This window comes from Leuciscus leuciscus (assembly GCF_965113295.1).
Source record: "Leuciscus leuciscus genome assembly, chromosome: 5".
NCBI classification, from domain to species: domain Eukaryota; kingdom Metazoa; phylum Chordata; class Actinopteri; order Cypriniformes; family Leuciscidae; genus Leuciscus; species Leuciscus leuciscus.
This window is the reverse complement of record NC_138729.1, coordinates 50283568-50298955: the sequence shown is the minus strand read 5'-3', so window position 1 is coordinate 50298955 and position 15388 is coordinate 50283568. Positions and strand designations below refer to the sequence as shown.

Here is a 15388-nt window from a genome sequence, read left to right as displayed (position 1 = left end):
TCCAGATTATAGTCAGTATGAACGTCTTTTCTGAACTAGTTCTGGCTGTCAGTAGACGTTTAGATTATGGCCGGATTGGACATCTTTATTCACGTCTTTTATGGACTGTTTCTGGATGTCAACGGACGTCCAGATTATAGTCAGTATGAACGTCTTTTCTGAACTAGTTCTGGCTGTCAGTAGACGTTTAGATTATGGCCGGATTGGACATGTTTATTCACGTCATTTATGGACTGTTTCTGGATGTCAACGGACGTCCAGATTATAGTCAGTATGAATGTCTTTTCTGAACTAGTTCTGGCTGTCAGTAGACGTTTAGATTATGGCCGGATTGGACATCTTTATTCACGTCTTTTATGGACTGTTTCTGGATGTCAACGGACGTCCAGATTATAGTCAGTATGAACGTCTTTTCTGAACTAGTTCTGGCTGTCTGTGGACGTTTAGATTATGGCCGGATTGGACATCTTTATTCACGTCATTTATGGACTATTTCTAGATGTCAACGGACGTCCAGATTATAGTCAGTATGAACGTCTGTTCTGAACTAGTTCTGGCTGTCTGTGGACGTTTAGATTATGGCCGGATTGGACATCTTTATTCACGTCATTTATGGACTGTTTCTGGATGTCAACGGACGTCCAGATTATAGTCAGTATGAACGTCTTTTCTGAACTAGTTCTGGCTGTCAGTAGACGTTTAGATTATGGCCGGATTGGACATGTTTATTCACGTCATTTATGGACTGTTTCTGGATGTCAACGGACGTCCAGATTATAGTCAGTATGAATGTCTTTTCTGAACTAGTTCTGGCTGTCAGTAGACGTTTAGATTATGGCCGGATTGGACATCTTTATTCACGTCTTTTATGGACTGTTTCTGGATGTCAACGGACGTCCAGATTATAGTCAGTATGAACGTCTTTTCTGAACTAGTTCTGGCTGTCAGTAGACGTTTAGATTATGGCCGGATTGGACATGTTTATTCACGTCATTTATGGACTGTTTCTGGATGTCAACGGACGTCCAGATTATAGTCAGTATGAATGTCTTTTCTGAACTAGTTCTGGCTGTCAGTAGACGTTTAGATTATGGCCGGATTGGACATCTTTATTCACGTCTTTTATGGACTGTTTCTGGATGTCAACGGACGTCCAGATTATAGTCAGTATGAACGTCTTTTCTGAACTAGTTCTGGCTGTCTGTGGACGTTTAGATTATGGCCGGATTGGACATCTTTATTCACGTCATTTATGGACTATTTCTAGATGTCAACGGACGTCCAGATTATAGTCAGTATGAACGTCTGTTCTGAACTAGTTCTGGCTGTCTGTGGACGTTTAGATTATGGCCGGATTGGACATCTTTATTCACGTCATTTATGGACTGTTTCTGGATGTCAACGGACGTCCAGATTATAGTCAGTATGAACGTCTTTTCTGAACTAGTTCTGGCTGTCAGTAGACGTTTAGATTATGGCCAGATTGGACATAATTTCTCAGTGTCATTAATCGACTAATTCTGGCTGTCAATGGACGTTCAGATCATGGCCTGGACGGGCGGACTTGATATCAACCTGTTTTGTACGTCCACAGACGTCGCTTGCTCAGTGCAGCACTAGCACATACTGTATGGACAAAACAAACATGCTAAATAAACACATTTATTTTTAACCCAAGAAAAAACAGTACAACAATACAATCATATTTGTAAACAGGTAGAACTTCGCCCCTTGACACAATTAGGATCATCTTCGTTCGGACACAATTAGGATCAATGAAATGTGGACCACTTTTGCACTGTTAAAATATTATCTTCAACCAAAACGAAAAGATTTTTAAGGTTTTTCTTTCCTTTTTGCAAAACACATTGTGACAATGAGAGTGATTAAAAAACAAGTTATATTTCGCATTTTGTTGTACTTCATGAAACATTTAAAACATTTTGAGAGGGAAAAATGAACACAATACTCTCCACTTTTGAAACATATTGAACAGCATATTGAAAGCAGTGTGTTGAGTTTCTCCAGCTTAAGCAGTTATTTGGCAGAGAAATAAAACTTACAGACCTAGACATTGTCCAGACTAGTGCAACAATAATTTTCGTTTTTTGCGTCCTGCATATGCGTGAGAGCTTGGCCGTAATGTCGCTTTCGATGTTAAGTCACATGACCCAGAGCCCCGATTTTTTTTATTTTTTTTTACTAAAGCAGTAGGCCTATATGAAATCAGATGTGTTACCTACCACCATTTAGTTGTTTTGTGTTTTTTAAAATATTTATAATATATCATTTTTTTTCAACAATGCAATTTTTTTTTTTTTTTTTTTTTTAAATGCAATTACCCGTTTCACCAGGGGGGGCAATGCTCCCCCTGCCCCCCCGCAAACTCCGCGCCTGGTCCCGACTCCCGCGAATCGACACACGAGTGCATTACCGCCCGCGCCCGCACTCGGCCATCAGATCTATATTCCCGTGCCGCACTCTGTTGCGTTGGGTCCCTACCATACCTCTCAATCGACTGATTCCAGCGTTTTTATCGTTGTTGTATTGTTGCAACTGTGTGACCGTCCTCTTGTTTCACGGACCAGCAGCAGCAGGTGCACCGTGCAGCGCGCGTGCTCTTATCTCATGGGTCATCTGACCTGCATGGCCAAACGTCCGCTGAGCAGAAATCAGCTCTCACAGTCTCAGTACGACCGTTACTGTGTTAGTTAAAAATGTGAAACTGGCCCTAAATCAGTTGATCAGCTGTCATCACTGATTGACAACATTTCTCGTTTCTTGTGTTGACGAACTTGACCTACCTATCAGATCTGGGGTGGCCACAGGGGTGGCCAATGAGCTTTCAGGGCCACCCCCTAGAATCGCCATTGTCGCCTGAGACAGCAGAGAGCAGCCAGTTTTCTTTACAAAGATAAATTAAGAAATTATATTTACCTAATTATTTTTATTGATTTTTTAATTATTATTGTTACTTGTTCATCATTGTGTCAGTGTTTTATTCGCTGACGTTAGCAAGCTTCTTTACACGAAGAACAACATAGTGACGAAACGCGTTTGTCCCTTTAGGGCCACTGTAGAAACATGTCAATGTAAGGAGATAGAAAGATAGAAATGCTCATTCTAAGGTATAATAAAAACATAACGGTTCATTATGTAAGGTCTTTATACACCACTGAAAACATAGTTATGTATATGATATTGCATTTCTGTCAACAGATTCTCTTAAATATCACACAATGCACCTTTAAGTGAATTATATATGTTGCGTATTTATTCCTTTTATATATATATATATGATTTTATTAAGTTTTTGTTGATATAAGCACTACTGGTGCATGATGTGAGGATATTTGTATCCTCATGTTCTGTTGATTATGCTGTTACTTGCACATGCAAAACTAAACCCCTGAAAAACAAATGTTGGTATTTTTAATGGGTCACAGACACTAATCCAGTCTATTTTAATTTAATTCTAATCTTGTCGTTTAATGATTAATGATCAGTTAATGAGCTTCGGTTGTTGGTTAAGAAAAACCCCCAATGAACATCCCTAGTTGTAGTCACTGCGAACACATGACCTCCGATCCGCTACTTAAAACACCATAAAAAATGGAAACATTCCTGCTTTAAATTATAAAGCAATATGAGAGGTAATAAAAAAAGGTGTTTTCTCACAGTGGCCACTATCCCTGAAAGGGTTAAGGAAAAGTGTGTGTGTGTGTGTGTTTCTGGTACTCACCCACTCCTTCTCAGAGCCTTCTTCTAATTTTAAGAGTAACGCGCCTTGCTCTTCGCAGTAATCTTTTGCTTGGGTCCAGTTCATTGAGTGACCAGAGAACAGGTAACAGCTGTTTCTGAATGGGATCCACTCAAGTCCACTACAGCCTGATGTGAGTGAGCCTATGTACGAGGACAAAACTAAATTAACACTTTAGTTCCCAGACAAAACCATTCTGTCATCATTTACTCCACCTCTCTCTGAGACACTCGGTATAGTCAACTCCTCTCGTGATTCAATCAAGAAAGTCATTAATGGTTTTATCACACAACAGCATTTGCATTGCCTATAAACTCCCTATAAACCCTGGGCATGACAAGTTTTCTCTGTGGGGAGGAGGTTTAATTAATATTATTTGGCTGTACTGATGTTCTATGATTTTAATACCGTCTGAATCAAACACATCAGAGTTTTTCCTCACCCAACCTCACAAATAATTACACGGCAAATCTCTTTCTGTTTTTCATCTCATGCAGATTAAAGAAATGTAATCCTGCTCAGAATGTCTGTGATTATTGTATATAACATTTTTTGCACCATTACAGATTTAGAGTTTTTTTGCAAAAAAAAAAAAAAAAACTACATAAGCACAATATTACACCTTGAATTTAGAGTTTACTCACTGGTTAATGATATTTTATAAGACGAAGCTTGAACTAATGATGTCAGTTCCTCCACTGTATTCTTCATGTCCTTCAGAGAGCTTGCCATCTCCACTTTAGCCGGAGACAAAAGCCAAACAGAACAATATATCAGCCCGATTACCTCTAATATAAGAAAAGCACAATTCTGAAGAACGTGATATTTCATGAATACAGTTAGAATTTCTAAAATTACTTTGTGCATGGTGCAAAATCGCAGCTGAAATCACACGGTCCCGTGTTTGGCTAGACCTAACAGCTGATACTGCCGATTTCAAACTGTTCATCAAATCCCTTTGGCGATCTGTAGGAGAAAGAAATAGAAATATACAGCTTGCCTTAGATATGAGGATTATTCAAAGCTGAATGTACGTCTAACACTCACCCAGCTTTTGCTCTTGTTTGGATGCGAGTGAATTCAGTGACGAGCCGAGATCAGTCATCAAGGTCTCAATATTAGACAACTTCTTTTCATGCATTTCTTTTGGAGAGTAAGAGGGACAAATGATCAGTAAATAATCAATGATTTAATGCACGTATTAAATCTTGTGTCAAAGAGAAGAGATGTTTAACAGTCATGCCCTGCTGAGACACTTAAATCATGCAGAAATTCATTGCATTAAAGATTTGACCCCAAACAGACATTAGTAAGGGAGGACATTTATGTTTAAACTTTGTTCTAAAAAGATTTTTTTTTAAATCATCATGATACTTAAGTTTTTTTTATTTATCATCCATAAATGGCCTAATAAAACAAAATAAAACATCAGAGTTACGGCAGTCAAAACACTCACCTTTGGTCATTGCGTTAATTGATCCGGACATATTCAAAGATGAACTCAGACTGGACACCAAATTCTGCAGCTCAGAAACCTTCTTTTCTAAGTCACTACCTGTCCAAAAAAATAAATAAAAAGTTGTTAATTAAAAGTCCATTATCAAAACTGATCTGTGATGATGATGATGATGAAGTTCTCACCTGAGGTCTGAAACTCAGATTTGACTGAGGTTAGATCAGAAGTATGGCTGTTAATCCAACTCTCCAGCATTGAGAACTTTCTTTCTTGATGCGAAACTTCAAAATAAACAAACAATCTTTTTCAGCTTCTCTGCAAATATATTTATATATTCATATGCTAATTCAAATTCAGAGCAAAGCAGTTCAGTTCATATCACAACAAAAAAAGTCCATGTTCACAGTATTTGTCACACTAAAAACACAAAGATGTTGCAGTCCATATCCACACCAGTGATAAACGAAATCAGTCTAGAGGGGCGGCAGTGGCTCAGTGGTTCATGTAGATTGTCTACAAACCGGAAGGTTGGTGGTTCAATCCCCGGTTCCACCTGACCAAGTGTCGAGGTGTCCATGAGCAAGACACCTAACCCCAGCTGCTCCCGACGAGCTGGATCGCCTTGCATGGCTGACACCGCCGTCGGTGTATGAATGAGTGAGTGAATGGGTGAATGTGAGGCAATATTGTAAAGCGCTTTGGTGGCCATTGGGTCTGTGAAAGCGCTATATAAATGCAGTCCATTTACCATTTACCATTTAGTAGCAAAACACTAAAGACAGTATTTCATTAATAACTCACAGATGACAGAAGTCATGATGATGAAAATAATCATGCAAACTGTTCCTAGAAGCACAAGGATGCCAGTTTGTCTGTGATTTAAACAACCTGAAGAAAACATACAAATTCCTTGATTCATTTATATTGATAATATCACACATACAATGTCGAAATGTAATAATTTAATTTTGCAATGCCATGTTTTAATTATTTTTGCATTTTTCCACACATTTTGAGATATTATTCATGTCTGTGGCAAAATGGTGCCGGAACAAGTGACATACCCAAGTTTATACTTAGAAGTTTGTTTAAATCATCATAGTACGAGCAGTAAAAATGTATATATATCCATAATTAGCATGAACATGATTAATTGTTGAAGGTTCACTGGTTAAAAGAGATTCCAGTTACATTTCAAATATAAAAGTTGCTTTTGAAATAACGATTAAAAAAAGTTTGTCAAGACATCAAAATAAATGTAACTGCGAAACATTTTCCATTTCACTCATGCTGTAAAAGCTTTAAGATAGTTTCTCCAACTGAATGTGATATTGTAAATCTTCCAAACCTCTCCAAAATGATTTCTTTGGTTCACAGTCCATCTCCATTTTAACGTATCTTTCAGAAGAATCCATTTTCTATAAAGGACAATATAATGTGAGCAAATTGAAGTAATTTGCTTCTTATAGTTGAAATGAAAAACACCACCTCCTATATATATAATCATGTAAATTAAAGAAATTTCACTTCCACATTTTGAGACGATAATAGTAGTTTTACAAGACTTCCCCCTCTCCCCACCCAAAAAGATCTAGGTTTTCATTTGGTCACCTGCTATTTAGTCTTTTTTACTTGTGCGTCTTAATTCTTTCTGAAAGCTGTGGGGAATTTTCCTTTTTACCATTTAAAATAGCACTTCTAATAAAATCATTAAGCTGAGTGAGCATAACGTTTGAGGCCACCCTGAATAATCCTGTATCTTGATTTTTAATACAGATGCATGAAAATACTAATCATCAGACCTTTAAGCATACTGATGAGTGGCTATCAGCTTAATGCATCTAATATTGTGAGCTGTATCATTTATTTCAAAGTTCAAGGAGTGTTGTAAAGTAAATACAAGTTTAACACAACATTTGTGGGTATTTTACCTCATTCCTTGAGTTAGAATAACTGGAAGTGCACAGGCCCATGAAATAAACATTCAAGAACACTCAAAAGTACAGCTAAAGACTTATCCATTATGCATGCTCTCAGGAGATAGTGACACTAAATTGTCTAATGTCCATCCAGTCGTTCAACTTCCATGTCATGACCATGAAACACTGTGGAAAATACTTTCATAATGCATGCAATACAAATGTGTGAACCAGAAAGGAACCGTTTACATGGAGCAAAATCCACTCACAAGAGAGAGTCTCAATTTTTTTATGTTAGATCAGATAATATTGCTTTTTAAATTCACAAAAATACAAGCTTCCCATTTTTTTCTGCAGCGTTTTCTTGAATTGTTTATACCTTTAAAAAAAAAAAAAAATAATAATAATGTAATTTAATGTAAAATGTAAATTATGCATGATTCAATTACAATCAATTTTAATTAAATTGAAAACCAATACAGTACACAAAAATAATCCAAACCGAAGTTTTATTGGAAGAAAAAAAGGCCACAAGCACAAGCTCATTCTATAACACTGAGTACGCAATGACATCCAACGTAAAGGACATGCGTTCACGTCAAGGTGGAGCGCTTCTGTAACTCATGCGAGTGAACAGAGAGAGACTTCTGCTTCTGGAATGAATGCAAAAACAAGAAAAGGCTGAGACGACTGTAAAAAAAAAAAAAGAAAAAAAAGAAAGAAAATGATTAAAATGGAGAGAATAAAACTGGAGCTCTAAAAGAAGTCCACATCATCTGGTGCGTCTAAATCACGATATTCAATGATATTGCGAGGATCCCCACGCATCATTCTGGAAAAGACAGATGAAAAAAGGACATTTTATTAAAGCGTATCTATTAACATCCTAAAAGAGCTTAATATAATAATCCCTCCTGTGTCCTGACTGCATTCATTTAAATCAAAACTGAAATACAAAAATCATCTCACCGATTGTTTCTAGGTTTTCCGGGGTAACCGCCTTGCCCGCGGAAGTTGTCGTAGTTGCCCCTGCCACCTCCACCATACTGGTTCGGTGGGTAAGGAGGACCACCTGTTAAAGGTCGGAGAAACACCTCAATATGGCATAATTCAGCATTGAAAAATGTGACAGTCAGGGTGTAGATTTACAGATGCACTGCAATGAAGTGGCCTGTTAAGGCGAGACACGGCAGGCAAAAACTGTGTTTTTTTTACTGGTCAATTTTGATATTTTTGGATATTTGTCTATAATAACATGTCTTCTTTCAGACTTGTGGTGAAAAAAAGTCCGAAATACACATTTAGGTCTTTATTTTACTACACTTTGTCTGTTTGCGTCTGTAGACTTCTCATAAATTCAACAAAAGTTGGCGTTCTTAATCAACACAATGCTCCGCAATCTCTGTCTGCTCCCTGTCATCTCATGCACCGCTGGGAAGCTCTCTCTCTTCTGTACAATCCTGTCGGATCCAAATATGGTAATTTCCTTTTTATCAGCAACCAATCGTGAAAGTAAAAGGGCTGAATGCGCAATCTCATTGGCTGATGATAAATCTTTAAAGCCCATTTTCTCAAAATGACTTTTCTCTCATTCTCCAAGTCCGCAATCTCCACTTTCCAAAACTTTCCAGTCTTGTACCTAGTTATATTATGAAGACATTTACAGAGGGATTTGTAAATATTATTCCTAGCCTGATTTATATAACATTTTATTCCAAAAAACATGGCGAAAATCATTTTAAGGCTATTGACAGTATATTCTGATTTACAGGATAACAAAAGTAGATATCCATAAATCCCTCTGTAATTTTTTTCCCATCTAATATGTGAACACAATGAAAAAATATTTTTTAACCTAGCTTTATCCAATACTCAGATTTTGTTTTTTTAAATATATGCAAAGAAATGCACAAACACTGCAAAATTTATTGTGGAAAACAGAATTTAAAAAAACCCTGCCATGTTGTAAATTCTCGGGATGCGCGATATATCGGCAGATATATATAAATTTTTAATGTTATCTTTATCGGCCCGATAAGAAAAGTTGGCCTATAAGCTGATAAATAATGTATTATTTCCTTCAGCTGAGACACTTCAGATGCGACTATTCAACATTATGGAAATATGATTGGAATCACTTCAAAAAGGAAAATACAGTTACGTGCAACACAAGTCTGTGATACAGGCTATATAACATTATAACAAAAAAATTATAATAGTGTGCATGGGACATGGATTTAAATGGTGAGACTTGTTTTTGCAATCAGGCTCTCAAATTATATAAAAATTTGGATTTAGATTTATCGGCCAATATATCGGTTATCTTCTTTCACATTTAAAGAATTATCGTATCAACCAAAATTTTCATATCAGTGCATCTCGTAAATTCTGTACAGAGAACAAGCTAGATGTACCATAATTGTTGCACCAAAACTGAGATGCATTAAAAATATATTTGCAATTGCATCACGACTCCCAGAAGATGCCAAATGATTCCCACCCCAGTTTACCCTGGTAATCCAGAGTTCTCGCGAGAGCACAAGTTGAATTTGCTCAGCGAGTTACTCTGGTGTCAAATAATGATGCTAATTAAATATGCCCCTCGATCTGAGCTGCACCAATCACATCGGGTTATCTGATATAGGCGGGCCAGAGGCGAGATGACGACAGCGCTGTGACGTCGAAGTCATTAGTAAACATTGCAAGATGGCTATGGGTGAACACCAGTTGTTTGAAACGGCTTTGGTCGCTACAATGAACGAGTTAGACTTGGCTTTTTCTCTAAAACAGGAACAGAAGACGGCGCTCAAATCGTTCCTTCGCAAGAGGGACGTTTTTGCTGTTTTGCTGACCGGATACGGCAAGAGTCTAATCTACCAGTTAGCTCCGCTGGTAGCTAATTGGGTATGGGGTTTATTGTTGTGATTGGTCGTAGTGTTATCCAATTGCGTGCAGTGAGATTTTCCAATGCATGCTTGGTGCCGCCCCTCGAGCTGGCCGAGTTTCATTAGTCGACGCCAGACCATTAATCTTTTAGATTTAGGTCTGGATTTCCAGGCTAACACTTGCTAACAACCACTCTCACTCTAGCTATCCTTCTTTAACAAACACACACCTCCATAACCCATAACTGGAGGTCTGGGCTGGCCAAAGCCCATGAGACCCTGAGGAGCCTGAGGTGGGAATGGAAGACCTCCGGGTGAAAGCACTCCTGAAGAGAGAAACAAAAATATTTCATATCTCCAACTTCTGAGAACACAATTTATTTCAATACCAATTCAACAAGATTGACAGACGCACTGATACAAATTGGAGCAGAAACTTTTTTAATTGCTATTAAAATTACAAAGAAACGGTAGGTAACATTTAAAGGGATACTTCACCGATTAGCATTATGCTTTGCATCAGTAGAAACCCGGTAGTGTTCTCGGATGACTGTGCTTCCCTCCCTCATGTCCCCCTGAGACGAGAGATTTCTGTATTGTGTGTCTGGGAAAAAACCTCAGATGACGCAAAAATCGTCATTTATCATCATCTGAGGCTTTTTTGTCCAGAGGCGAGAGACTCCAGCCAGTAGGAGGAGGTCGTCCCGCATGTCTTCAACCCGCCCATAGGGGGATCTCACCATAAAACACCGTCTTTTCAGTGTCGAGTCGACTAGTAGCCTAGCTGTATCATTTCTCCCGACACTGCCCTCTGTAACCGGTAGGCGTGGCTTGGGCGTGGCCTCGTAGGGCAGCGAAGCAAGTGCATTCTGGGAGTTGTTGTCTTTTATCAACATGATCCCAAAATACATTTTCTGGCTTTTCTCAGTCTAGAAGGCACCAACTTCTAAAATAATTTCTCATTTCTACTACATAAATGACCCAATTTAAATACACATTCATCTTTCCAGCGGTGAAATATCCCTTTAAGTTAAATGTGAAAAACTGAAATGGTATTTTCTTGTAAAACTTGCTCCAATAATCTTCACTTACAACTTCAAAAAAAAGGCTTGCTTTACCTTGTCCTGGACCTGGAGGAGGTGGCGGCTTCATCTCTGGGATGGAGGGTCGTTTTGCATCCATCAGGAAGTTGTTGAAAAAGACCACCTCTTTCTTCACCTCCTCAATCTTGTCACCATGTTTGTTTAGGATGTGCTTCCTCACAAACTCTGGGCCCTTGAGAGAGAGATTGATATTTTGATTGATTTAGTAAAACACAAACATCCTCCCCCAAGGCTACCAGATGAACCACTACATGAACAAAGGGATCATGTTTTTAAAATCACACACACCTTAAACTTTTTGCCACTTAGAGGACAAAGCCACTTGTCTTTGCCCAGTTCCTGTGTGTTGGCCAACACAAACTTTTCAACTTCCTGTTCTGGATCTTTGCGGCCCATCTTCGCTGCCTCATCTTCAGACAGGCTTTCCTTCACACTGAACAAGTGTCCCAGCTTCTCTTCAAATGTCTTTTGCCAGTCGGACACTACAAGATGGGCGAAAAAGCAGTGACTTTTTTTCTCCGTTACATTTCTTTGCACCAAACAAACAGCTAATCCTGTCCTCAACTTTTGGCCATTGGTCGAGTCAGAAGTTGCTTAATTCTTTTTAATTCATTCTTTTTACTTTCTCATTCATGCGTTTGTCAACAAATTTCAGCAGACATGCACTTCACAACTAAACATACCCACAACATAGCAAAATCTCTTTAGACAATTAATATCACCACAACAATACATATCATTAGAGGTGTAAAAATATATATCGCAATACAAAAATGCAATATGTATTGTGTATCGTTCACCCAAAATGAAAATTACCATAAAAAATAAATTAAAAAAAGTTTCATTTATATATAGTAGTTACATTAAAATATATTAAACATTATATATAGTAATGTATAATAATGCAATGGGGGAATATTTGTGGGTCCTGATAATGCCAAATGTCTGCCTAAAAAGTGGCCTGCATAATTTTAAATGTCCTGTATCTAGTGTCAGTGAGAGTGTAAGCATATATTTATCTAAAATAATTCAGTATTTTCAGCTTCAGAATCATGATTTTTTATTATTATTCTGGTGTCACTATTGTGCATAAGGTTACCAGCATTGAAAAATGAAGATAAATCAAGATAAATTAAGAAATTATATTTACCTAATTATTTTTATTGTTTTTATAATTATTATTGTTACTTGTTCATCATTGTGTCAGTGTTTTAGTCGCTGACGTTAGCAAGCTTCTTTACACGAAGAACAACATAGTGACGAAACGCGTTTGTCCCTTTAGGGCCACCGTAGAAACATGTCGATGTAAGGAGACCCGCGGTGTGTGTAGTTAGAAATGCTCATTCTAAGGTAATAAAAACATAACGGTTCATTATGTAAGGCAGGGGCGGAGCGGTGGCTAATTGGGCTTAAGCCCCGAATGTTTTGTCAAAAGCCCCGAATCTTTTAGGTTTTTTAAAATAACTTCAACTCTGTTTCATTTCCTCTCAGTCTTTCTGACTGGAGCGGCAAAAAATGAAACAAAAGCTCTATTACCGTGCGTGGTGGCGGACGGTAACTCATCGCGCATCACTCAGCTTGTTTGCCAACTGCCAATAAAAACTAATGAAGAAGAATATACATTTTCTTCTTCGTCGTTGTCATCAGGGGCTGGCGGGCTGTTCTATGTTTCACCGGCGTCGTAGCGAGCTTACTGGCTAACCGGCTGAAGTTAATATGGACGTAACCGAGGGGAGGGGCATAGGCGTCGATTTCGGGGGGGACGGGGGGGACGCGTACCCCCCCAGATTTCGTCATGAGTCATTTTGTACCCACCACTTTTAACTTCCGTCCATATTAATTTGACTTTTGGTTCGATTTTTTTTACCGTTTTCAGTGGTTGTGAGGAGCAATATGAGAGAGAAATTTGGTAATCATTGTCTGACCCAACAAAAAAAACATTATAATATTCATTTTATTTTATTTTCCGTGTTCGCATTTATGAGGGAAAAAACAACGTGTCAGTTCTCGGTTACGGACCAGAGCGCTCTGAAAGCGGCACTAAAAGACTGCTTTAAAACTTTCACAGAGACCTCAAACAGAACAGCTGCCTTTCTTTAAAGTGAATTTCGTTTTGTATTAATTATATCTTAATTTTAATCAATGTTTCATGAACCAATGGATTTAATATAGCTATAAAAAGTAAATATAGCAGAATCATACGTGACGCATTGCTGCCACATACATATTATTTTTTCACCTCAATTATGTCTACTAATGAGATCTTATGTCGTTTTAAAATAACTATGCATTTTAATTGTTTATTAATGAACTAGTCTTTTCTAAATCAGTGTAGGCTGCCTGCATACTTATCTCCACATCTCCGCTGTAATGTAGCCTAGATGCGCCTTTCATACGGACAGGATTACATAATCAGATGGTAGCTACCGTATTTGCTTTCGATTGGATTTTTTTTTCGTTGGTGGACATTTTTTTTAGTAACTTTATAGTTATATTTCTCATGTCTGTGAGGCTTGTCTATACACTGTTTGTCAGTTCATTTTTGAGGCGCGCTCCAATTCACAGAGATCATGAAAGCGCGCCCTGTTCGTTTTCTTTTATTTTACAAAGGCACACCGTTTTCTTGTTGTTGTGAGTTTACACAAATAAAAGTAGTTGCGACTGATGTATTATTATATTCTGTATGACCAGAAATGGAGTATTTTAAGTTGTTTCCACTGTTGATAGGAAAATGCGAGTGATGGCACCGGCGCATCCATCCACATAGGCTATAGTGCGCGCTCCATACTCCGCACAAACACTCGGATATGCGCTTCCTAATAGCAAACATTTATCTAGGTTAACGTTAGAGCGAGCGGCCATGCCAGACGGATAATCCTCTTCATGTTTAACTAATCAAATTCTGTTGCATTTTATTGCGCCAGTTTGAAAAGGGCGGCTGAAACACTTAGCCTATACAGACAAACGCCCAACGCTGGTGTTTTTCTTTAAACAAATTCGTTTAGGCTTTAAAATAAATATTGTTTATGGGCTAATTAATGCCACAATAATTTATTTATTTTATTTGTTTTGCATTGAATACCATTGAATATTTTCATTGAATGCATTGAATATTTGCTATGCACCGCTATGCCATCCTCCCATAGAAAGACACGTTAAGAGCCACCTATTTTCCTTATAATAAAGGGTTTCTATGAAAGGAAAACGCTTAATGTATAATTAAATGCATTGCGTTCATATTCTTTATCACTGAAGCTTTTTTCTTTATTATAAGGGTGTATTATTCCATTAAAAAAGGGACTGTTTATAAGGTGACAATCCGTTATACATCTTGAAGATTTTTGTATTGTATTGTATCTTCTGTTATAAACACGAAGATTGACATTTCGTTAATTAAACAAAATAAAAACACAAGGTGTAAAAAATAAACAACTTAGGCTATGTTCTGTTAGATGTGTTTTGACTAGTTTTTGTTTAATTATATCTCTATGAAGATATAGCCTATTAACAATCATTCATAATCATTACTTTTACGAAGTGGACGAGCGGAGCGGAATATTCAGAAATGCGCTCTCCACTCACGAGCTCTGATCGGATTCGGAACAAACCCGAACCTCACTGTCTGCTGAACTTGCGCAGAAACATCAAAATATAACCAGCTTTTTAAAATGTTTTTTTAAAACTAAACACTATTTTAGCACAAATTATGAGCTCATTGGCGATTTTTTTATAATTATTGACAAAATTAGAATATAGTAAAAGTTTTTTTTTTTTTTTTTTTTTTTTTTTTGGGTGGGCCTGTTGAAAAGTGGGGCCGTGCCTGAGCTACAGGACATCGTCTTCCAAAACATAACCTGCGCGAAAGAGAGAAAAAAATGAATGCGTCATTGTACCCAGCACTTCTGAAAATGCACTTCCGAATGCGTCTCTGTCCCCAGCACATTTCAAACCAAACTGACGCCCATGGGGAGGGGGGCTCGTAAAACCAAAACACACATCTTGTATCAAATGGTAAGTTATCTCAGGGCATGTTTTACAGCTAATCTCGGCACATTAGTGGGATAATTGATAATATAGTGATAAAGAAGATTAGAAAGACATGAGGAAGTATATTTCCTCCTCCTGATGACAACAATTCCAAGTACAGATGCATCAATATCATGGAAAAGTTTTTTTTTTTTTTTTCATACTTTAATTTAAAAAGTAATTTTTTAATATATTCTACATTCATTACATACAAAGTAAAATATTTCCAGCTTTTTATT

General features: G+C 37.6%; 2 protein-coding genes and 1 long non-coding RNA gene across 5 annotated transcripts in view; all 3 read right to left on the bottom strand.

The window, feature by feature from the left end:
• The window catches only part of LOC309499804 (C-type lectin domain family 10 member A-like), a 49222-nt gene that overhangs the window by 19094 nt on the left and 14740 nt on the right, over positions 1-15388 (bottom strand). The window contains exons 1-8 of one of the 3 annotated variants that reach the window (XR_014206353.1): positions 6565-6822; positions 6018-6104; positions 5402-5497; positions 5217-5315; positions 4808-4903; positions 4619-4726; positions 4405-4497; positions 3743-3903 (exon numbers count right to left, since the gene is read on the bottom strand). The exons of the other annotated variants lie outside the window; for them this stretch is intronic. The gene's annotated coding sequence lies outside the window, so the exon portion shown is untranslated. Of the gene's footprint in view, positions 1-3742; positions 3904-4404; positions 4498-4618; positions 4727-4807; positions 4904-5216; positions 5316-5401; positions 5498-6017; positions 6105-6564; positions 6823-15388 lie in introns of those variants that run through there. 3 annotated transcript variants of the gene reach the window in all.
• On the bottom strand, positions 7628-11628 carry LOC309499829 (serrate RNA effector molecule homolog). The gene is made up of 5 exons (XM_082171321.1): positions 11412-11628; positions 11139-11295; positions 10251-10346; positions 8105-8207; positions 7628-7967 (listed from the first exon to the last, which is right to left on the bottom strand). Exons 1-5 carry the CDS (start codon positions 11517-11519, stop codon positions 7892-7894), a joined length of 540 nt encoding a protein of 179 aa, XP_082027447.1. The 5' UTR covers positions 11520-11628; the 3' UTR covers positions 7628-7891.
• Positions 13735-15094, bottom strand: LOC309500104. Its single transcript, XR_014206485.1, has 2 exons — positions 13952-15094; positions 13735-13910 (listed from the first exon to the last, which is right to left on the bottom strand). It is a non-coding gene; the product is annotated as an uncharacterized lncRNA (long non-coding RNA).